The sequence below is a fragment of the Pelophylax lessonae genome (genome assembly GCF_965119305.1).
Source record: "Pelophylax lessonae genome assembly, chromosome: 2".
In the NCBI taxonomy this organism is placed as follows: Eukaryota; Metazoa; Chordata; class Amphibia; order Anura; family Ranidae; genus Pelophylax; species Pelophylax lessonae.
The window spans coordinates 393,804,635-393,829,009 of NC_138769.1; the positions used below are offsets into that span (position 1 = coordinate 393,804,635).

The 24,375-nt window shown below is 44.9% G+C and overlaps 1 protein-coding gene across 1 annotated transcript in view; it reads right to left on the reverse strand.

Moving 5' to 3' along the window:
• The window catches only part of LOC309548128 (multidrug and toxin extrusion protein 2-like), a gene marked incomplete at both ends in the record, with an annotated part of 383,785 nt that overhangs the window by 30,146 nt on the left and 329,264 nt on the right, over positions 1–24,375 (reverse strand). Inside the window, 2 exons of the mRNA XM_082248093.1 lie at positions 787–919; positions 20,083–20,152. Of these exons, the coding sequence (XP_082104219.1) occupies positions 787–919; positions 20,083–20,152 (203 nt within the window). The remainder of the gene's footprint in view (positions 1–786; positions 920–20,082; positions 20,153–24,375) is intronic.

The following is a 24,375-nucleotide window of genomic DNA, read 5'->3' on the forward strand; positions in this document are numbered from 1 at the left end:
TGATGACACCTATTTGGTTCAGATGGTGTTAAGCGTGTGTGGTGGCAACCAGGTGAGGAGTACAAACACAAGTGTGTCTTGCCTACAGTCAAGCATGGTGGTGAAAGTGTCATGGTCTGGGGCTGCATGAATGCTGCTGGCACTGGGGAGCTACAGTTCATTGATGGAACTATGGATGCCAACATGTACTGTGACTTACTGAAGCAGAGCATGATCCCCTCCCTTCGGAGACTGGGTATTCCAACATGATCCCGATCCCAAACACACCTCCAAGATGACCACTGCCTAGCTAAAGAAGCTGAGGGTAAAGGGGATGAACTGGCCAACCATGTCTTCAGACCTAAACCCTATTGAGCATCTGTGGGGCATCTTCAAATGGAAGGTGGATGAGCCCAAGGTCTCTTACATCCACCAGCTCCATGATGTGGAGGAGTGGAAGAGGACTCCAGTGTAAACCTGTGAAGCTCTGGTGAACTCCATGCCCAAGCGGGTTAAGGCAGTGCTAGAAAATAATGGTGGCCACACAAAATAGTCACTTTGGGCCCAATTTGGACATTTTCACTTAGGGGTTTACTCACTTTTGTTGCCAGAGGTTTAGACATTAATGTGTTATTTTGAGGGGACAAAAAATCATTCTATGATTATAGCAGTAGGTCACGTAACAACTAATCTGAATCGGCAAAGCTAAATTCAGCTGATATTGCTGAATTAGTAAGTTAGAGTAGGCAGACAGAAACATTGTATACACATATATAGTCCTGCCATATATGCAGTAAATTATCATACCTATAACCCCAAGTTTTGCTGGAAACATCAGCGATAGGCCAACTGGAAAGCCAAGGAGGTAATAGCCCAAACAATTTGTAATAGCACCAATTTTTTGCCTTCCTGTTCCTCTTAATATTCCACCACAGGCTCCCTACAACAAAATATTGAATGTTAATTGTTGTATACATTTATCTTGCAAAATTGCTTAATGGTGTGAGGAGTATCCAAAGGTATCACATCCCTAAAAAATCATAATCAGTCTTTTAGTTGGGGTTGGACTTTGAAGGTGCCAAATATGAGTCTAACCACATATAATACAGTCATACAATTGTACTTTATTACATATTCTGACAAATATTAAGAGACCATTAAAAAAACACCATTTTGCAATTCCATACCAAATTTAATTAATCAGTGACCTTAAAATGCAGGACTATATCTCGTCTTGTCTCAAACCACTACTTTGAAATGTGGATATACTTGCGAAATATACCCATATGCTCAAAGTAAAAAATTATACATTGCTTCTTGTCAGAGTCCACTTTGCATATATGTACATAGAAGATGGCTGTATTCTCAATCCTCTTTTCTATAGCCTTCTCTAGGAGATTGAGGCAATCAAGGTCACAGCATGTAATATGTAAATAATTTATATGTTTGACAATCTACATCCATATTCAATTAATAATTTTGACACTTACATAAAAAAACTAAAAGAAGAAAATATTGTAGTCCAATGGGACCAAAGCATCAGGCATGATGGTATAGACATTCCCGGTTTGGTAACCATTAGGGGAAGAGAGCAGTTAAACTAGCTTCCAAGTCCTTAAACTTGCATAAATATTTCCAAAAGATGCTCAGAATAAGGTAAGTATCCCCGGATAAAGGGCCATAACTACTACATTAATAAAGGTGATAGTATACAGATGCCCACAGAAAACAATGAATAGGGACAACTTCCTTCCTCTGCACAAAGTAAGTATCCTGGACTGTTCTCCTTCCTAGACAACTTCAGTCCTTAAGGATCAGTGGCAAAGGTCCCTTGAAGACTAGGAGCTCTTAGTCCCCTTTTAGAGAAATAGCAAAACATGTTGCAAACTACATACAAGAGTATCTTCTGCTCCACTGTCTGCAGGCACTACCAACCTTCCTGGCTGCTTGTCTACCAGCCCTAACTGGCTGCTTCGAAGATCTCCCAAGGCAAAGGATAAAAGAGTTAAAGCTCGTTTTGCTGTACTTCTACTGTGGATCACAGGAGTGCAGTTTGTTCTGCACTCCTGTGACCCGTTTTCAGCAGACAGCGGGCTAAAGCCACCACAGAGCCATTCCAGGCTCAAGAAAGATCACAAACCATATTGTCGGGATCCACCCACATGCTTGGACCAGCACCCAGCTCAGCCTCTGTATGAGCAGCTGGGAGCCTGAGCCGACTGCTCCCACCCCCTCCACAGCCGAGTGATCCAGTGAGTGGGGGGGGGCAAAGCACTGGCAAAGAACTGGTGACTGAGAACCGAGAACCAAGCAATCAGCGGTGTTTAATCGCTCGGTTCTCAGTGTTTGACAGGGTACCAACAGCAGGGAAAGGACTCTAGGAGCCAGCATCTGTCAGGGTACCAAAGGTAGGAGAAGGACCCAGCAACTCCACCAGCACTTCAAATGGGCCTTTATAAGGAAATCTGCCAGTGGTTGAAGTTGCTGATTGATCTTCAGTGTGTTACCTGTGTTACTGTAATTTCTTGCTCCTGTAAACCTTGGTTACCAACCCGCCTTGTTCCTGACCTGTCTCCTGTCTGCCCCAGTCCTCCACCCTGGCTTGTCTTACAGATACCCTCTGCCTGCTGCTTGTGTTTGATCTCAGCCTCTCACCTGGCTTTGTCTGCTCTGTTACCCACCCACATTAGCAGTATCTCTGAGTCCTCCTGAAAGCAACTCCGCAGGCAACCTGTGCTACTTTGTGCCCAGCTCCTCCTGTCTCACCTCCAGGGGAGTACGGAACTTAGCCACAAGGGAAGCCCTCTCTTCATTGGCCTCCAGCACCCGGTGCCTGATAGTATCAATCAGCCATTATGTTTGAGGCCAAAAAAGGTGATTCCGCGCTGGAAGCTCTATGTCAACAAATGATTGCCCTGACAAAAGCAGTCAAGAACCTGCAAGATGGCTACTTCCAGCTTTAAGGGTGTCTCCATACCCTCACTGCTTCCATGACTGCTGCTGAGTCAAACCCAGCCACAAGCTCCTCCCCTATGACAGCACCCGGCAGTTCAGCTGCTGCGGCTCCACCTGCTGTGATACTGCCTCCTCCAGAACCCAGAGTCCCCACTCTTGAGTGCTTTTCCGGGGACCAACGGATGTTCAGGGCCTTTAAGAATGCCTCCGGTCTTTACTTTGCCCGGCAATCCAGGACTTTTGCACTAGAGACTGTTGGAGTTTGGTTCATTATCTCCTTCCTATCTGATGAACCACAATCCTGGGCTCATAACCTGCTTGAACAGAAGGATGAAGTGCTAAACTCTGTCACTACATTCATTGACGATTGTAACGCTCCTGCGTTTTTGTAGTAGGCTGGATTTGCAGCTGCAGAATCTCCACTCAGTAGTCATGTAGAGATGTGTTGAATAACCAGATCCAACTCTCCAGACTCATCACTGTGGGCCCGTCAGCTTCAGCATACAGATATACACACACTCAATAAGATGTTCCTGGAGTGATAGGATGTATATGATAGTATGAAGGTGATGTGCTGAAGGGACAGGTGTGAACAGTGACAGAGATGGTAAGCACTTGATAGAAATGTTCAGGAGAGTATTAGATGGTATTTAGGTAGAATGCAGATAGGTTAGTAATCGAGTATGGTAACAGGTGGTAAGGACAGCAGATGACAAATACAGGATAGGCTAACCCAGTGCAAGGATAGATGGTAGTAGACTCAAGAGCTAGCAATCTATGTAACAGTGCAGATGATAGAATTAGTATGCATAGATAGTAACAGTCCTTAATGTGCAGAGGTAGGTAGTGTAAGTTAGGTTATGGAGGATTCCCCTGTGGGGTACTTATCACTAGTAAGGTTAGTAGTAGAGGGGTCCAGTAGTGAGGGAGTGATCCGGTAGCGAGATACAGGGATCAGTAGCGAGGTTCCAGTCTGTTCCAGGTAAAAGCAAATAGCTGGAGGTTCCGGCAGTGAGACAAGCTTGTAAGCATGTAGACACACAGGCACATAAGCACAGGCACAGGCACATTGAACGAACAACGTGAGAGAGAACGCCGGCGGTTGAAATAGCCGCTCAGAGCGGCGCTCGGCGATGACGTCATCCGTCTTAAAGGTGTATGCGTACCACCTAATTAGAAAGGTGGGACGCATATTGAAAGGAAATGGAAATTAAGGGTACCAGAGGTACCAGAATCTTACAGTACCCCCCCCCCCTTAAGGCCGGCTCCGGAAGGCCTATAGCACTGGTTTCTCCGGATATTTCGAGTGAAACCTTCGTATAAGCCTAGGTGCGTGAACATCAGAGGTATCCAACCAGGTGTCGTCTTGGGGTCCATAGTTCTTCCATCTTATGAGATACTGGAGTCTTCCTCTGTGGATACGAGAATCCAAAATCTCCTTAATCTCATATTCTTCTCCGCCTTCAACTTGTATTGGAGGTGGAGGCAAGATGGTAGGCCTTATTCCTTGGTTAGGAACATGGGGTTTCAGTAGCGACACATGGAAGATGGGATGGATCTTGAGATCTGCCGGTAAGGTGAGCTGTACTGCAGCTTTTCCAATAAGTTTCTTAATTGGGAAGGGTCCCAGAAATAAAGGTCCAAGCTTTTTGCTAGGGATCTTTAACCTTAAATTTTTTGTCGATAGCCAAACGAGGTCCCCAATAGCATACTGAGGAGAAGGTCTTCTACGAAGGTCGTAGTACCTTTTTTGTTGACTATGAGCGTGTGAGATAGTGGTATTAAGTAAACCCAGAGAGTCTTTTATTTGGGTAAGATAGTCCGAGGCTACTGGGTTACTTGATGGTAGGATGCGTGGTGGGAGAAGTGTGGGATGAAACCCATAGTTCAAGTAGAACGGACTTTGCTTAGTAGTACTGTGGGTTGCGTTGTTATAAGCAAATTCCGTCAGAGGGAGAAGGTCCACCCAATCATCCTGTAGGTATGATGTGTAGCAACGCAGATATTGTTCTATACACTGGTTGACTCTTTCAGTCTGTCCGTTGGTCTGAGGGTGGTAGGGTGAAGTGAGCTTTCGCTTAATCCGTAATATTTGACAAAGAGCTTGCCAAAATTTGGAGATGAACTGTAAACCACGGTCGGATAAGAGAGTCTTTGGAATTCCATGTAACTTGAACACATGTTTCATCAGTAGTTCCGCTGTTTGTTTAGATGAAGGTAGTCTACGGATAGCGATGAAATGTGCCATCTTTGTCAGGTGGTCCACTGACACTAGAATGGTATTAAATCCTTTAGATGGTGGTAGTTCTACTATAAAGTCTAAGGACACAACTTCCCATGGAACCTGGGGTATTGGTAGACTGCAGAGTAGACCAGATGGTTTTGTAGTGTCAATTTTGGACCTTGCACAGATGTCACATGAAGAAACAAATTTTTGTACAGACGTCTTCATATCAGGCCACCAAAACTGCCTGGTAAGCAAATTAAGGGTTTTCGTCATACCCATATGTCCTGCCATGGGCACATCATGTGATAACTCCAAGATCTTGGTGTGCATAGTAGGGGGTATGTAGAGTTTGTCGTTGTAATAGAGGAAGCCTTCTGCATCAGTACTTAGTGGTGGTGGAGGTGAATCCAATCCTATACTGTGCAAAATCTCTTCCTTCAAGGAACGAACAACACCAATAATACGTTCATAGGGTATTATAGGAATAGAAGGGATTTCGGCGCAGTTATCTTCGGTTAATCGTGATAGCGCATCTGCTTTTTTATTTTTGTCTGCAGGCATGTAGGTCACTAGGAAGTTGAATCTTAGGAAGAATAATGACCATCGTACCTGCCCGTGGGAGAGAGTTTTGTTAGTCTGGAGGTATTGAAGGTTTTTGTGATCTGTATATATGAGTATTGGTAACCGGGTACCTTCAAGTAGATGTCGCCAATTCTCCAGTGCCAGTTTTATGGCAAGCAACTCCTTTTCACCCACTGGGTAATTCACCTCTGGGCTGCTTAGTGATTTTGAGAAGAAAGCAACTGGGTGGAGTGGTGAAGTATTTGTTGGTCGTTGGGAGAGAACTGCTCCTACTGCCATATTTGACGCATCTACCTCCAGAATATATTGGAGGGATGGGTCTGGGTGGCGTAGTATGGGAGCAGAAGTAAAGCTTGATTTTAACAAGCAGAAAGCTTGATTTGCTTCTTCTGACCATTTGAATGGTTTCTTTATACTTGTCAGTTGTGTGAGAGGTCTCACAATAGCAGAAAAGTTCTTGATGAACTTCCTATAGAAGTTTGAAAATCCAAGGAATCGCTGTAATGCCTTACGAGTTGTTGGTATAGGCCAGTCCAGAATACAGGATATCTTGCTCATATCCATCTTAATTCCGGTTTTGGATATGATGTATCCTAGGAATAATATTTCTTCTTTATGAAATAGGCATTTTTTTTATTTCACGTATAGATTGTGTGCGAGTAATCTGAATAACACAAGTCTTACATGTTTTATATGTTCAGACAGAGATCGAGAATAGATAAGTATATCGTCCAGATATACTACAACACAGACATCAAGTAAGTCTCTAAAGATGTCGTTTATGAACCTCTGGAAAGCTGCGGGAGCATTACACAACCCGAATGGCATCACAAGATATTCGAATAATCCGTATCTGGTTCTGAATGCTGTTTTCCACTCATCTCCGTCACGGATTCGGATTAGGTTGTATGCCCCTTTTAGGTCCAATTTAGAGAAGTAAGTAGCCCCACGCACTTGTTCGATGAGTTCAGGGATGAGCGGTAAAGGATAGCGATCCTTTATCGTAATGGTATTTAATTGCCTATAATCGATAATAGGCATAAGACTTGAATCCTTATTGCGGACAAAGAAAAGTCCTGCAGCTGTGGAAGAAGTAGAGGGTCTAATGAACCCTTTTTTCAAATTTTCATCTAAGTATTCCTTGAGATGAGAAAGTTCATCCTGTGAAAGAGGATAAACATGACTGAAAGGCAATTTGCTGTTAGGGAGTAGATCGATAGTGCAATCATAATCCCTATGGGGAGGCAACACTTGAGCATTTTTCTCAAGGAATACTTCGGACAGATCCTGATAGCATAATGGTGCAATCTCATCTGACACCACAGACAGGATCTTTCCAAAAGATGGGAGGTTACACGTAATCTCGCAAAAGTGAGAAGGGAAAGTTAAAGTCCGTTGGTTCCAATCTATGATTGGTTGATGTGTGTGTAACCAAGGAAGTCCCAAAATAATGGGATAATGGGGTGAAGGTAGTATATCAAAAGTGGTGGTCTCCATATGAGACTCGTTAGCAGTGACAAGGAGTGCTTGTGTCTGGTTGGTGATTGGACCAGAAGATAGCGGAATACCGTTAATGAAACTAACAGAAACAGGTTTAGGTTTTGAAATAATAGGTATTTTATTTAAGGTAACAAAACATGTATCAATATAGTTCCCACAAGATCCTGTGTCGATCATAGCCTTGGTGGTAATCCTAGTCTGGTCCCACTGTAATGTTAGATGAACAAAGAGATAGGGGTTAGAAAAGGAAGTCGTTAATCCTCCTAGCAAGACATGTGAACACTCACCCTCTTTTTTGCGGACAAGGGGACAGACGCTTATCAAATGATCCGGGGATGCGCAGTACATTCAGAGGTTTCTGGATCTTCTTCTGGCTCGTTCAGTAGTTGATAAAGGTGGGCGTATGGTTCCTACATCCATGGGAGTAGGGTCAACGGCCGAAATCCGAGAAGGACTAGACAATGGCATTCCCATTTTCTCAGCCTTTCTTTCTCGCAGTCGCCTGTCGATGTTGATACTGAGTTGTATTAAGGCATCCAAGGTGCCAGGTAAATCCGCTCGGGCGAGCTCGTCTTTAACAGCTTCTGACAACCCGAGTCTGAATTGAGTTTGCAGAGATGTATCATTCCACCCTGAATCAAGGGTCCATCTTTTGAACTCTGCTACAAAGTCTTCTACAGGTCTCCTACCTTGTTTTAAAGCCCTCAATTGAATATCAGCAGTACTCTGCCTATTGGGGTCTTCATATAAACTAGCGAGTTCCGCTAGGAATAAAGAATAGGAGTTGAGAAGCTGATCATTTTTCTCAAAGAGAGAGTCTGCCCAGGCCCGTGGATCACCCGTTAAGTATGAAATAACGGTACAGACTTTAATTTTATCAGTAGGGTATGTACGAGGTTTTAACAAAAAAAGCAATTGGCATGCGTTTTTGAATTCACTAATTTTTTTCCGATCACCTGTAAACACTGGAGGAGGGTTTATTTTAGGTTCAGGGGGCTGAGCAGCAGTAAGCCGTGAAAGACGGGTTACCTGCTGTGTCAGAGTTTGATTTTCTTCTTTTACTTCAGTAAGAGCAAGTATTAATGAATTTACTTGTTGTGTTAATTGTGTCACTTGAGTGGGTAATTCTGCTGAATCCATTTTTTTTTTTTTTTTTTTTTAGGTTCGTTCATTTTGTAACGCTCCTGCGTTTTTGTAGTAGGCTGGATTTGCAGCTGCAGAATCTCCACTCAGTAGTCATGTAGAGATGTGTTGAATAACCAGATCCAACTCTCCAGACTCATCACTGTGGGCCCGTCAGCTTCAGCATACAGATATACACACACTCAATAAGATGTTCCTGGAGTGATAGGATGTATATGATAGTATGAAGGTGATGTGCTGAAGGGACAGGTGTGAACAGTGACAGAGATGGTAAGCATTTGATAGAAATGTTCAGGAGAGTATTAGATGGTATTTAGGTAGAATGCAGATAGGTTAGTAATCGAGTATGGTAACAGGTGGTAAGGACAGCAGATGACAAATAAAGGATAGGCTAACCCAGTGCAAGGATAGATGGTAGTAGACTCAAGAGCTAGCAGTCTATGTAACAGTGCAGATGATAGAATTAGTATGCATAGATAGTAACAGTCCTTAATGTGCAGAGGTAGGTAGTGTAAGTTAGGTTATGGAGGATTCCCCTGTGGGGTACTTATCACTAGTAAGGTTAGTAGTAGAGGGGTCCAGTAGTGAGGGAGTGATCCGGTAGCGAGATACAGGGATCAGTAGCGAGGTTCCGGTCTGTTCCAGGTAAAAGCAAATAGCTGGAGGTTCCGGCAGCAAGACAAGCTTGTAAGCATGTAGACACACAGGCACATAAGCACAGGCACAGGCACATTGAACGAACAACGTGAGAGAGAACGCCGGCGGTTGAAATAGCCGCTCAGAGCGGCGCTCGGCGATGACGTCATCTGTCTTAAAGGTGTATGCGTACCACCTAATTAGAAAGGTGGGACGCATATTGAAAGGAAATGGAAATTAAGGGTACCAGAGGTACCAGAATCTTACAACGATCCACAGAGAACCGCCACTGCCGAATCAGCCCTTCATTCTCTTGTGCAGGGTAGACGACTGGTGGAAGATTACATCGGAGAGTTCTATAGATGGGCAGCTGATACTGGTTGGAATGATGTGGCTTTAAAATACCTATTCTGTCTAGGCATATCCGAGACCCTCAAGAGTGTGCTGGCCAGGTCTGAGGCTCCTGCTACACTTAAGGTTCTTATCCAGGTTTCCATCCAAATGGATAGGTGCCTGGGGAGCAACGCTCTGAGCGTTCCCAGAACTTTTGGCCAACCTGGGTACTACCCAAAGTCCCGGTTCCAACAGTCCCTGCCTCTATTCCTCTGACCTACACCACCTCTGATGTAGAACTTATGCAGATAGATCTTCTCCTACCCGCTTTGTCCCCAGAAGAAAGAGAATGCAGGCAGCTAAACAACTTGTGCAGCTACTGTGGAGCTACAGGCCACTTTCTACATAACTGCCAAGTAAGTCCAGGCACCCATACCCTCCATACCTCCAGCTTTCCGAGACTTAGTCTACTCACATGGTTCTTTCTATCTCTTTGCAAGTGGCTGGAAGGGAGGTCAAACTGATGGCAATCATTGATTCAGGAGCTTGGAGCTACTTCCTAGATATCAATCTTGCCAAAGACTTACAGATTCCCCTCAATCTCAAGAAACAAAGACTGGACATACACCTTGCTGATGACACTCCACGTAGCTCAGGGCCCGTTACTCAAGAGAATTTCCTCTTCTCGCAACAAGAGACACAGGTCACCAAGAGCTCCTTTGCTTCAATGTAATCAGATCTCCCATATGCCCAGCCATCCTTGGAATACCTTGGTTGCAGGCCCACAACCCATTGATCGACTGGTCCAAAAGGGGGAAGTCATCTTCTTGTCCAGCTACTGTCCCCAACATTGTGGCATCCCCACACAAGTTGACTCTCCTGTGTACCTAACCATCCAACCCTTAACAGATACCAGTCAGATTATTCCTTCTGTCTCCCATGTCTTCCTGTCAGGGTTCCAGGAAACCAGACCACATGAAGATGCAAGTAAAATAAAGCAGTTTATTAGAGCAACAACAATAAATGCACAGCAAGATGTGATGAGTGAGTGAAATCAGGAACAGCCGGAGTCAAGTCCAGAGCGGGTAATCATCCAAGCCGGGATCGAGTCCAGAGCGGGTAATCATCCAAGCCGGGATCGAGTCCAGAAGTGGGTAGTCATCCAAGCCGGGGTCGAGTCCAGAGGGGGGTAGTCTGCCGATGTCGGGTCGCCTGCCATTGCAGAATCGAGAGCCAGGAAATTCGTCAGCCAAGCCAGGTCATGCCCAAAGGAGCACGGAGAACCAAAGACTGCTAGCAGTGATGCACCTTGGAGCACAAACACAAGGGCAAAGACTGCAAGCCAACAGGTGATATAAATAGTCAGATGTGCAAAATCATCACTGAGCGACGCCCAAACAGCAGGCAAGTGATGATGCAAACAGAGTTTAAAAAGACAGCAGTCTGCACATGTCCAAGATGGCTGCCAACAGGAAGGCAAGGTAAGACCTTGACAGTACCCTCCCTTCAACGGCCCCTCCTCCCGGAGCAAAAAACAGCTTCTGAGGAAAGAGAGCATGGAAAGCACGGAGAAGGGCAGGAGCATGAACATCAGTGGAGGGAACCCAGGAGCGCTCTTCAGGACTATAACCCTTCCAGTGCACCAGGTAACCTGACCTCGGAACAGACGAGAATCCAAGATGCTGCTAACCTCATACTTCTCATGATTGCCCACAGGAATGGGATGAGGGCGAGGAAGTGAAGAAGTATAGTGATTGCAAACCAGTGGCTTCAAAAGTGACACGTGAAAGACATTGGAGATACGCATGCCAGAAGGAAGATCAAGGGCATAGGCCACCGGGTTCACCCTATGGAGGATGCAAAATGGTCCAACAAAATGGGGTGCCAATTTAGGAGTGGGTACCCTGGGGTTGAGATTACTGGTCGACAACTACACCCTCTACTGGTATGAAGGAGCAGATTAACATCTCCAGTCTGCCTGGAGCTTCTGACGCTGTGCAAAGACCAGTAAAGACTCTTGAATCTGCACCCAAGAGGAACAGAGGACACAAAGATGATCCTCTTCCGCCAGGATGTCCTGTTGCGAGAATGACTCAGGCCAAACAACCGGTTGGAACCCATAATTGGCCATGAATGGAGACATCCTGGAAGACGGGTTGATGGCAGAGTTCCTGGCAAACTCTTCCCAGGGTAGCAGATCAACCAAATTGTCCTGATGGTCAGAGATATAGCAGCGGCGAAATTGCTCCAGAGCTTGGTTGAAATGATCAGCTGACATCCAGGTAGCGTGATTCAATGGAGTCCGAGTAAATTAAGATGTTGTCCAAATAGACTACCACACATTGCTGCAACATGTCACGAAAGACATCATTGATGAACTCCTGGAAGACAGCGAGCACATTGCACAAGCCAAAGGGCATCACTAGATATTTGTAATGATTGGTTCTGGTATTAAATGCGATCTTCCATTAGTCGCAATCCTTGATCCTTTCGAGGTTATACGTGGCCCTTAGGTCAAGCTTAATAAAGACCATTGCTCCCTTGAGGCGGTTGAACAATTCAGTAATCAACAGAATCGGGAATGCATTCTTGAGCGCGATGCGATTGAGGCCCCTATAATCAATGCAAGGTCTCAATGCACCCCCTTCTTCTTTACGAAGAAAAAACGGCACCCACTGGAGAAATGGACTTGCGAATGTGCCCCTGGGCAAGCGTATCCACCACGTACTTCTCCATGGCCTTATTCTCTGCAAACCGAGATAGGATAAACCCTGCCACAAGGGGGAATGGCACCAGGTTGCAAGTCTATGGCACAATCATACAGACAATGAGGGGGAAGAGTACCAGCACGCACCTTGTCAAATACATCTTGACATTCACGATATTCAGTAGGATCGCCTTCTACATTGCCTGCATTAGCATTACATTATCGGCGTTCCATCTACTGTACATGAGATAGGAGAGCCGGCTCTGTGAGGGTGGATCGATCACTGCAAGATCTTCTGCTATCAGCCCTGGTGTCTGGGAAGAGCTATTTAAAGAGTGCATATTGGAAGCAGAATTGTGTGCAATTACAGCGCTGTTTGCCCTAACCATCTTATGGTGGGCCATATTGTGGGGTGAGGGTTCTGGCTGAAGGGGAGTGAATCACAATGGTGGAGGAACCCCGGGTGACCCTTTACCCAACACGGAGTTTATTAACACCGGATCACTGATTTATGTTTCCAAGCACATGATTGCTTATGGACTTGATTTATGTGTTTTACTTTAGTGTGATATTGATCATGATTTATGCACATTTATTTATTTAATTAATATTGATCTAGATTTATGCACAATATTGATTTGATTATTGGAAGTAATAGTTCTCTCTCATTCATTGATCTAATCACATTTTTTTCGCCTGGTACTCTGGGTGTTGCGCAGATGGTGTGGCTTGATTTACACTTTATTCATACCCAGAGGAAATTGCCCAAATAGGCATCCGGAGGCTGCCTGTCGGGGGGGAGAGGGGGCACTGTCAGGGTACCAATGGCAAGGGAAGGACTTTAGGACACAGCATCTTTCAGGGTAACAACGGTAGGAGAAGGAATCTAGGACCCAGCATCTCCACCAGCACTTCACACGGGCTTTTAATAGGAAGTCTGCTAGTGGTTGAAGTTGCTAATTGATCTTCAGCTTGTTATCTGTGTTCCTGTGATTTCTTGCTCCTGTGATCCTTAGTTACCGACCAGGCTTGTTCCTGACCTGCTCCAGTCCTCCACCCTGACTTGTTTTATGGATACCCTCTGCCTGCTTCTTGTGTTTGATCTCGGCTTCCCACCTGACTTTGTCTGCTCTGTTACCCACCTAGCTCCTGATCCTTGCATGTACTGACTATCCTTCTGGTACAGTGATTCTACAGACCTGTCAGACCTGCAGCCTCTGCTCGACTGATCATCAGTATCCTGAAGTCCTGCAAGCAACCCTGCAGACGACCTGTGCTACTTGAGCTCAGTCTGGAGGCGGATCCTCCCCTAGACCCAGAGGTTCCCTCCTAGGCCACCGACAGCCTCCTCAGCACTCTATCTTCCACCCAACTCGATATCCCGAGTCCCATAGCTTACCATGAGTCATAAGCTTATATTTGCCTGTACTGGCACTAGTAGCACACGAGAGGGTGCTACATTTAGTTACTCCTCCAATGCTGCACTTCTGAAGGGTGCTAGAGGTAAACCGTTGTCATGCCTCCAGCATAAGGAAATAATTAATTCTATTGGAACTTGTAATACCAATCTTGTCCACAAGATGCCACTGTGACATAGACTGTTATACAGCACTTTATGGTACTTCCTGTACTCTATTGCTGGATATTAGTTCCACCCCTCTCTGAGAGAATCTCCATTTTAAGATTTACCTCAGGAAGGAGCAGACAGCATCTGAGGTTGCTGTGGTAAGATTCCTGAACCCCCCTTTGAAGCATCGCTGGTATGCCTATGAACTATTGGTTATATACTCAATGCTTATACTGTTTATATGCCTTTATATGTTTATTTACAGTTTCACCTCTATTCACAATCCTATTCGCATATCCATTCTGACTTGTAACCTGTTCATGTGACCACTATTCTATCTCTGGAATAAAGCCTTAAGTTACAAAAGGACTGGTTATTGCAGGATTAAAGGTTTAGCTGTATGTTGAGCTGCACATGCCTGGGGCATACGTGTAGTGAGAACAGAACAGTGAAACAGCGGCTATCCAGCAAGTGGGATTTAGGACAGCGACTATACAGAGGCCTGCTACCCTGCCAGTGCAGTCATCTGCATATGCAATACAGCAGTCTCTACACAGTCAAGCATTCTTGCAAGCAATATGTCACATAGCCAGACATCCTCACTCAAGACAAGGTCCCGAGTTTCCGGCTCCTCTAGATCTTCCTCCGCAAGCAAAGCACTCGCCATAGCACGTGCGAAAGCTGAAGCCGCCAAGGTGCGAGCAGCCTTTACTGAGCAGGAAATGCAGATTAAACAGGAGAAAGTGAGGATAAAAAAAGAGACAGAGGAAGCTCTCATAAAAGCAAAAACAGAGGAAGCCCTCCTAAAAGCAAAGGCAGAGGAAGCCCTCCTAAAAACGCAGAAAGAGGCAAAGGAGGCCCTCCTAGAAGTAGCCCTAGAGAAACTGACCATAGAGAAGGAAGTAGCAGCAGCCATAGCTGAAGCAGACGCCTTAGAATTAGCTGTATACCCAAGAAGTGAACGCAACAGACGCAGCAATATTCTCGATCCAGAAGCTGAAACTCCAAATTCTCTACAACAAACTTCAGATTACATCAATCAACAGTTTAAAACAAGCAGTGTCAAAGATGACGTCAAAGAGACAAGCCAAAGTCACCACACGGTACCGCCGCAAGTCTGTGACAAGCCTCAAGCCTGCAAACAGGAGAAATCCGCACAAAGTGACATCTCCTACGACAGACTCCCCATAAGTGAGATAATAGAATCACCTTCTAATCGCCCTCCAGAACCAACGCCCAAGCCAGAACGGTACATCAGAGGACAGCTCGGTGCCAGCAAAAGGTATGACTACACACAGCCATCTTACCATGACAACACACAACAGGCTAACCAAGCCACCATAGACTTTGCAAGGTTCTTTGCATGACGCAAGTTAGTCACCAAAGGACTTGAAAAGTTTAATGACCGCCCTGAAAACTACAGATCCTGGCGGTCATCCTTTCAAAACACTATCAGAGACTTAGGGCTATCTTGCAGCGAAGAGATAGATCTCCTAATCAAATGGCTTGGAAATGAGTCTGCCGAACATGCCAGGCGAATCAGGACAATAAATATAAACTACCCAGACACTGGTCTTAGAACAATCTGGGATAGAGTTGATGAGTGTTATGGTTCAGCAGAAGCAGTAGAAAATGCATTATTCAAAAGACTTGATAACTTTCCCAGAATACCTAGCAAAGCCTACCATAAACTTAGAGAGTTAAGTGACTTGCTAATAGAACTTCAAGTAGCTAAATCTGAGGGAGACTTACAAGGACTTGCATTCCTTGACACAGCCAGAGGTGTCAACCCCATTGTGCAAAAGTTACCCTATAACTTGCAAGAGCAGTGGATTACACACGGATCCCGATATAAAAGACAGCATGATGTTCCATTCCATACCTTTTCTGTTTTTGTGGACTTTGTGTGCCAGCAAGCTAAAACAAGAAATGATCCAAGTTTTGATTTTACCCTGTTGTGTGCTGCTCCTGTGGGACTTAACCCTCGCAAACCTCGAGTAGCAGTACACAAAACTAACGTGTCTCCTCCAGGTTCCTTTCACAGGTCTGCCAACTTCTCTAACTCAGAGACAAAGGTCAACGATCCTGGTAAGCAGTGTCCCTTGCATCGGAAGCCACATCCTCTCCTAAAATGCAGAGCCTTCAGAGAGAAAACCCTGCAGGACCGCAAAGCCTTCCTTAAGGAGAACCACATCTGCTACAGGTGCTGCTCTTCAACATCTCATCTCGCCAAGGACTGTAAGGTCAGTTTGAAATGCACAGAATGTGACAGCTCAGATCGCAACACAGGGTTACATCCTGGGCCAGCTCCATGGACTTTACAACACACCCTCAGCACTAGTGAGCACGGCGGGAGGAGGAGCACACCACCACAACTACACCAGAGGTCACTTCACAATGTACAGAGATCTGCAAAGGGGCCATAGGTGGTAGGTCCTGCTCCAAAATCTGCCTAGTAAGAGTCTACCCAGCAGACCAAAAAGACAAAGCTATTAAGCTTTACGTAATCCTGGATGACCAAAGTAACAAGTCATTAGCCAGCTCAACCTTCTTTGACATGTTTGGCATTAAAGGCCCCCGCATTCCCTACTCCTTAAAAAATTTTGCAGGAATAGTGGAGACGGCCGGTAGGAGAGCATCCGGCTACCAAATCGAATCCATCGACGGGCGATCTCGCTTGTCTTTGCCAACTCTTATCGAATGCAATCAGATCCCTGATCATAGATCTGAAATTCCTACACCAGATGTAGCTGCTCATCACCCACACTTGAAACGCATAGCACATCTGATACCAGAACTTGATCCTCATGCTCAGATTATCCTACTCCTTGGGAGAGATATCTTACAAGCCCACAAATCAAGAGCTCAGATTAATGGTCCCAATAACGCTCCTTATGCTCAGAAGTTAGACCTTGGATGGGTCATCATAGGAGATGTCTGTCTAGGAAGCGTGCACAAACCTAACTCCGTTAGCAGCATGCTCACAAATACACTAGAGAATGGACGTCCCTCTCTTTTCCAGCCATGCCACAACCATTTCCTTGTTAAGGAATCAGCCTACGCCAACCACTTATCTTGTCCCTTCACAAGCCCCACTAGTGACAACTTTGCCTGTGACAGTGACCAAGACCATTTAGGGTGCACAGTCTTTCAGAGAACTAAAGATGACAATCGTGTGGCAATGTCTATCAAAGAAAAAACTCTTATTAGAAATAATGGAGCAAGGTCTAGTCAAAGACAGCACAAACAGCTGGGTTGCACCTCTTCCCTTCAGACCACAGAGACAACGCTTACCCAATAACAAAGAACAAGCGTTACAACGTTTTGCTTCCCTTAAACGTAATTTACAAAGAAAGCCAGAGATGAAGGAACATTTCTTTTCTTTCATGGGGAAGATCTTTGAGAACGGTCATGCCGAGGTGGCTCCCACCCCTAAAGACTCTGAAGAGTGTTGGTATCTCCCTATATTCGGAGTGTACCATCCCAAAAAGCCAGGTCAAATCAGAGTAGTGTTTGACTCTAGTGCCAAATACAAGGGTATCTCTTTAAACGATGTCCTCTTGACAGGCCCAGACCTTAACAACAAACTCCTGGGAGTGCTCTTACGCTTCCGCAAAGATTCTATTGCCTTCATAGCTGACATCCAGCAGATGTTCCATTGTTTCTTGGTCAGAGAGGAAGACAGGAACTTCCTAAGGTTCCTTTGGTTCCAAGACAATGATCCTTCAAAAGATATCTCAGAGTATAGCATGAGGGTACACATCTTTGGCAATAGCCCTTCACCTGCAGGCGCTATCTACGGACTCAGACATTCCGCCCAAGAAGGTGAACTTGAGTTTGGCTCAGATGCAAGACAATTCGTAGAGAAAGACTTTTATGTGGATGACTGTTTAAAATCCTTACCTTCCAGTGAGTCTGCAATCTGTCTTCTTAAAAGAGCACAGGAAATGCTCGCTTGTTCCAATCTCAGGCTTCACAAGATTGCTTCCAACAGCAAAGAGGTAATGGAAGCTTTCCCCGCTCAAGACCATTCCAATGATCTAAAGGACTTAGATCTAGGTACAGACTCTTTACCTGTACTGCGCAGTCTAGGTCTACTTTGGGACTTGAAATCCGATTCCTTTACCTTCCAAGTAAATGGAGAAGAAAGACCCTTCACTCGCAGAGGTGTCTTGTCTACTATCAATAGCCTGTACGATCCATTAGGATTTGCGGCACCAGTTACAATTCAAGGTAAAACCTTGCTTAGAGACTTGATTCGTGAAACATCCGATTGGGATGCCCCACTACCCCTTGATAAGAGGAACTCTTGGGTAGAGTGGAGGGACTCTTTATCAGACTTATCTGATCTCCATGTTTCACGCCCATATGCTCCTGTACCTTCTACAGAGATACAGAGTCAAAACCTTTGCATATTCTGTGATGCTTCTGTCAAGGCAATAGCTGCTGTGGCCTACTTAAGAACTGTTGACACTACAGCACGATGCCACGTAGGATTCATCATGGGCAAAGCAAAGCTAGCTCCACACCCTGAGCATACTATACCTTGGCTAGAACTTTGTGCTGCAGTACTAGCTGTTGAACTAGCAGAGCTAATAGCCTCAGAGATGGACATTGACCTCAAGGATGTTCAACTCTACACAGACAGCAAGGTAGTTCTAGGCTACATCTACAATGAGACCAGACGTTTTTATGTTTATGTCAACAACAGAGTGTTGAGGATTAGGAGATCCACCAGTTCAACACAATGGCACTATGTACCTACTGACTATAACCCTGCAGACCATGCTACAAGAGCTGTTGCTGCATGTAACCTTAAAGACACAACATGGTTTACAGAACCTGCATTCTTGTACGATGCAGAACAAACTTTTCCTAAAAGGTGACACGATTGAACTAATAGATCCAGACTCAGATACTGACATCCGTCCTGAGATCTCAACATTCCATACTACAACTTCAGACTGCCAGCTTAAATCTGACAGATTTACCAGATTCTCAAAATGGAAGACACTTGTTCGAGCTATTTCTTGTCTTATCCATATAGCTCGCTCCTTTAAAGGTGACTCAAACAGCTGTGACCGCAAGGGATGGCACCATTGTCAAAGGATCAGTTCAGCACTAGAGCTACAGCAGTCTCAGGATTTTATCATCCGCACTGTACAGCACGAAGCCTATGCTAAGGAGATTGACTGTATCTTGAACGGGAAACCTATCCTTAGAGACAGTGCCCTGAGAAAACTTGACCCGCTCCTTGATCAAAATGGACTACTTAGGGTAGGTGGTCGTCTAAGACAAGCCAACCTAGATTCAGATGAGAGAAACCCACTAATAGTTCCTGGTCACCACCACATTGCTTACTTGATGGTGTCACATCATCACTCCCATGTAAAGTGGAAGTCAAGATCCAGAGAATTAAGGAGACAAGGTTGTTCCTCGGACCAGTTTCTGAACCGATCTTGCTGTTATCATCTGAGGAATAAATAGTGGTATCTGATGATACCAGGCGGGGAGTGTCATGCCTCCAGCATAAGGAAATAATTAATTCTATTGGAACTTGTAATACCAATCTTGTCCACAAGATGCCACTGTGACATAGACTGTTATACAGCACTTTATGGTACTTCCTGTACTCTATTGCTGGATATTAGTTCCACCCCTCTCTGAGAGAATCTCCATTTTAAGATTTACCTCAGGAAGGAGCAGACAGCATCTGAGGTTGCTGTGGTAAGATTCCTGAACCCCCCTTTGAAGCATTGCTGGTATGCCTATGAACTGTTGGTTATATACTCAATGCATATACTGTTTATGTTTGTATACTGATTATATGCCTTTATATGTTTATTTACAGTTTCACCTCTATTCACAATCCTATTCGCATATCCATTCTGACTTGTAACCTGTTCATGTGACCACTATTCTATCTCTGGAATAAAGCCTTAAGTTACAAAAGGACTGGTTATTGCAGGATTAAAGGTTTAGCTGTATGTTGAGCTGCACACGCCTGGGGCATACGTGTAGTGAGAACAGAACAACCGTCATTGGTAACCTATTACACAGGGGGAGGATACACATTTAAAACCCATCAAATCAACTTATCCCCATTATCTATTAGTTATTCAATTCATCATATCTTCAGCAGGTGTCTCCTTCACCAGGTAGTGGGTTGCATATGCCTAAAAACATATGCACCCTCCCTAATATTTGGCACATGAAAAGTTCCACCTGACTCAGGGATTGATTATATATACTTTATTCTTCCACAGGACCACAATGGAAACAAACATTCACCTCTAAACTGCAACTGTGCAGTAACCTATAAATGAACACATTTTTTTGCACTAATTATCAAAAAAAAAAAACGTTTCCCACCACGTTACTAAAGTCAACTCAACGTTTATATTAATATTCCCTTAATTTATATATAACTAAGCTAACTATTGAAATACTTACATTTATACCATCACTCAGGTGAATCCCAGCATATAGGAGCATTAGTTTTGAAACCAAAGTAACAATATCCCTGAAATTAGCCAAAAAAATAAAAAATAAAATTACTATTATTAGCATCCTATTAGAAAATAGACAGTATAATATAAAAACATTTTCTCCTGTTTTACATAGCATAGGACAAGTAAATAAAGTTGCAATTTCACTTACATAAAGTGGAACTACAGGTATACTCACCCTGGCTCCAGTATTGCTATGTCCTGGAAATCCCCGCCGGCTTCATGCACGGGAGTTCCGTTGGCTTTGGCATTGCTGAATTTCTACAGTGAGCTGCACATGTGCAGCTCACTGTAAAAGGATGGACAGCCAGGTAGGTACTTTTAATGCAGAGGAGACAAAGCATGTCTCTTCTGCAATAAAAATCCTGCCTGTTCATGCATTTTCATCTCCTCAGTTAAAATTTTTTTTGACTTAAGTTTTATTTCATTTCGTATAATAGAAAGAAGGTTACAAAAGTAGCAGAGCAAAAACAATGTTTAACAGCATAAGATGTGATTCTGCTCAAGTACATCAATCAGGAGTTTGTCAATGACAACAAAAACCAATGTAGGGAATGTAGCGATTCCCAAGAAATAAGAAATAGTAAGAAGAAAAAGAGATTAATATGGTCATAGTCAAGAAAACATAACAACAATTAGTGATGGACGAACATCGGCCCGGGGCGGTTCATGAACGTTATCCGTGAACCTTCTCAAATGTTCGCGAACCGCAAGTTCGCGGCGGGCACCATTGACTTTAATGGCAGGCGAACTTTAAAAAACCTTCAGGTCATATTTGCAGCCACAAAATACTTACTAGTTGTACAAAAATAGTCCCACAACATGGACACTGTCATAATAGAAGTATTGCTATTGGAAAAGTTGCCATAAATTTTTTTTTTTTTCAGCAAAAAATGTTTATTTTTTTTTCTAAACCAGCCAGAACGGACAGCAGCCGGTAAATACATGTCAAATACATATAGGGTCCATTCACACATCTGTAAAATGGGTCCGTATCTGTTCCCCAATTTGGCCGAACATTTACAGACCCATTGATTCAATTCCAGTCTGAAAAATTAGGCATTCACAGGATAAAGAAGTGTAGGCCAGTACAGGCCCCAAAAATTAGCCAACAGGCGTTCGCCTGACAGCAAAGAACGTTGTCTTCTGTGGCTGGGGGTACATTAGTCATTCACAGGATACATAAGTAAGTTTCGCCCAGCCATTACAGGCCCCAAAAATTAGCCCACATGCGTTTACCTGACAGCAAAGAATGTTGTATTCTGTGGTTGAAGGTACATTAGGCATTCACAGGATAAATAAGTAAGTGTCTGCCATTCCAGGCCCCAAAAATTAGCCCACATGTGTTTACCTGACAGCAAAGAACGTTGTATTCTGTGGCTGGAGGTACATTAGGCATTCACAGGATAAATAGGTAAGTGTCGCCCATTCCAGGCCCCAAAAATTAGCCCTCATGCGTTCACCTGACAGCTAAGAACGTTGTATTCTATGGCTGAAGGTACATTAGGCATTCACAGGATACAGAAGTAAGTGTCGCCCATTCCAGGCCCCAGAAATTAGCCCACATGCGTTTACCTGACAGCAAAGAACAATGTATTCTGTGGCTGGACGTACATTAGGCATTCACAGGATACAGAAGTAAGTGTCGCCCGGCCATTACAGGCCCCAAAAATTAGCCTACATGCATTCACCTGACAGCAAAGAATGTTGTATTCTGTGGCTGAAGGTACATTAGGCATTCACAGGATAAATAAGTAAGTGTTGCCCATTCCAGGCCCCAAAAATTAGCCCACATGCGTTTACCTGACAGCTAAGAACGTTTTATTCTGTGGCTGAAGGTACATTACGCATTTGCAGGATACAGAACTGTCGCCCATTCCAGACCCCAAAAATTAGCCCACACGCGTTCACCTGACAGCTAAGAACGTTGTATTCTGTGGCTGGAGGTACATTAGGCATTGACAGGATAAATAAGTAAGTGTCACCCATTCCAGGCCCCAAAAATTAGCCCACATGCATTCACCTTACAGCTAAAAACGTTGTATTCTTTGGCTGAAGGTAAATTAGGTATTTACAGGATACAGAAGTAAGTGTCGCCCGGCCATTACAGGCCCCAAAAATTAGCCCACATGTGTTCACCTGACAGCTAAGAATGTTGTATTCTGTGGCTGAAGGTACATTAGGCATTCACAGGATACAGAAGTAAGTGTCGCCCATTCCAGGCCCCAAAAATTAGCCCACATGCGTTCACCTGACAGCTAAGAATGTTGTATTCTGTGGCTGAAGGTACATTAGGCATTCACAGGATACAGAAGTAAGTGTCGCCCGGCCATTACAGGCCCCAAAAATTAGCCCACATGCGTTCACCTGACAGCTAAGAATGTTGTATTCTGTGGCTGGAGGTACATTAGGCATTGACAGGATAAATAATTGTCGGCCATGAAAGGCACCAAATATTAGGCATTGTCATGGACTTGCAATAGTGTTTGGCAGCTTACCTGCTCCTTCATGTCTGCATTAGAGGCCAGACTCCCCTTTTGGCTCCTTTTTATCAAATCTCCTCCCTGTTTGGCCACACCCCAGGCCATTCCAGGAAGTCTATATTAACCAGTGCACTGCAGGTCTGCTTTGCTGTTCAACAGTGTTTGTTAGTTGTGTTCCTGTCTGCCGTGTGCTTGATCTACCTTTCTTTTTATATCGACTTTGGCTTGTCTCTGACTACTCCTGTTTGCCTGTGACCCTGACCTTTGGCCTGTTCCTTGGTTACCCTCATCTGCCTGTTGTCCCGACCACGGCTTACCCATCACTATCCCTTGTGTCCTGAGTGGCTGCTTCCCCTCTCTCCCTATGGAGCGTGACCCGGGGGACCCCAGGGGCCGCGACCTTGGCCAAGCTGCAGCCAAGTCCATCCTCACCACTAGAGGCTCTGGTGAACACCTGCTGGGTCTTAGACTCCGCGCCCTGGGGAATTTTGTGCTCACGTTCCTGTCCATCCGCAGCAGTCAGCTACTGGGTTCACTACCTTGCGATGCACCCCTGCCTCCAACAGGGTGCAGTCCTCACCTGGCCACAGGTGACCTGACAGGCATTCAGTGGACATAAAATGCCTTTTATGCCGCTGTATTTACCGAAGACAAGGACAATGAATTGTTATGGGTGGATGGTGGTCTGGCGGATATTTGTGGCCTGTCATGAGGAATTTTAATCAAACATGGTCTACTGGTCACATGTGTTGAATTCCTCTGAGATCCATGCCTCATTCATTTTTATAAATGTGAGGTAGTCAACACTGTCATGAGCTAGGCGAGTGCGCTTATCGGTCACGATCCCCCCCTGCTGCGCTGAACGTCCTTTCGGACAGGACACTGGACGAGGGGCAAGCCAACAGTTCCATTGCAAATTATGTAAGCTCTGGCTAGAGGTCAAGCCTGCCCACCCAGTAGTCCAGGGGTTCATCACTCCTCAGAGCATCCAAATCGTCCATTAACCCGATGTAGTCGGATACCTGTCGGTCTAGGCGTTCCCTGATGCAGGATCGGGAGTACAGCTGTGGATGGGTCAGCTGAAAGAATGATCTCATATCAGAAGTGACCAACTAATCTTCAAAACGCCCTCTTCTTGCAGGCGCTGTTGGATTGGTACCTGCAACGGTTTCTCTGTGAGTGGAAATTCCTCTGCTAGCGCACGCAAAAGCAGAATGCAGCATTTCTCGAAGCAAGGCCTGGAAGTGCTGCATTCTGACAGCCCTCTGTGATGGTGGTAACATTTCCACCATTTTGTGTTTGTACCGGGGGTCTAAGTACGTTGCCACCCAGTACTGGTCCTTGCCCTTTATGCTTTTTATACGGGGGTCACCCTTAAAACACTGGAGCATGAAGGCCCCCATTTGCACTAAACTGGAAGCGGTGTAGTGGCCTGGCTTCTGCTCATCATCCTGGATAATGTCGTCCTCGTTCTCCTCCCCCCATCCATGGACAACACCAGGGATCCCAGAAAGGTTTAAAGCATGCTCTGCTTGCTCCTCCTCATCCGCCCCGGCACCATCCTCCTCTGACTCCTCTTCACACTCCTGTTGTTGACTTGTCTCAGATGGAGTAGCACCCCCTGGAAATTCATCCAACATTGCGACTTCCTCATCTTCCTGCTCCTGCTCCTCGACGGCTTGATCAATGACACGACGCAATGCATGCTCCAGAAAGAAGGCGTAAGGTACGATGTCACTGATTGTGCCCTGGCC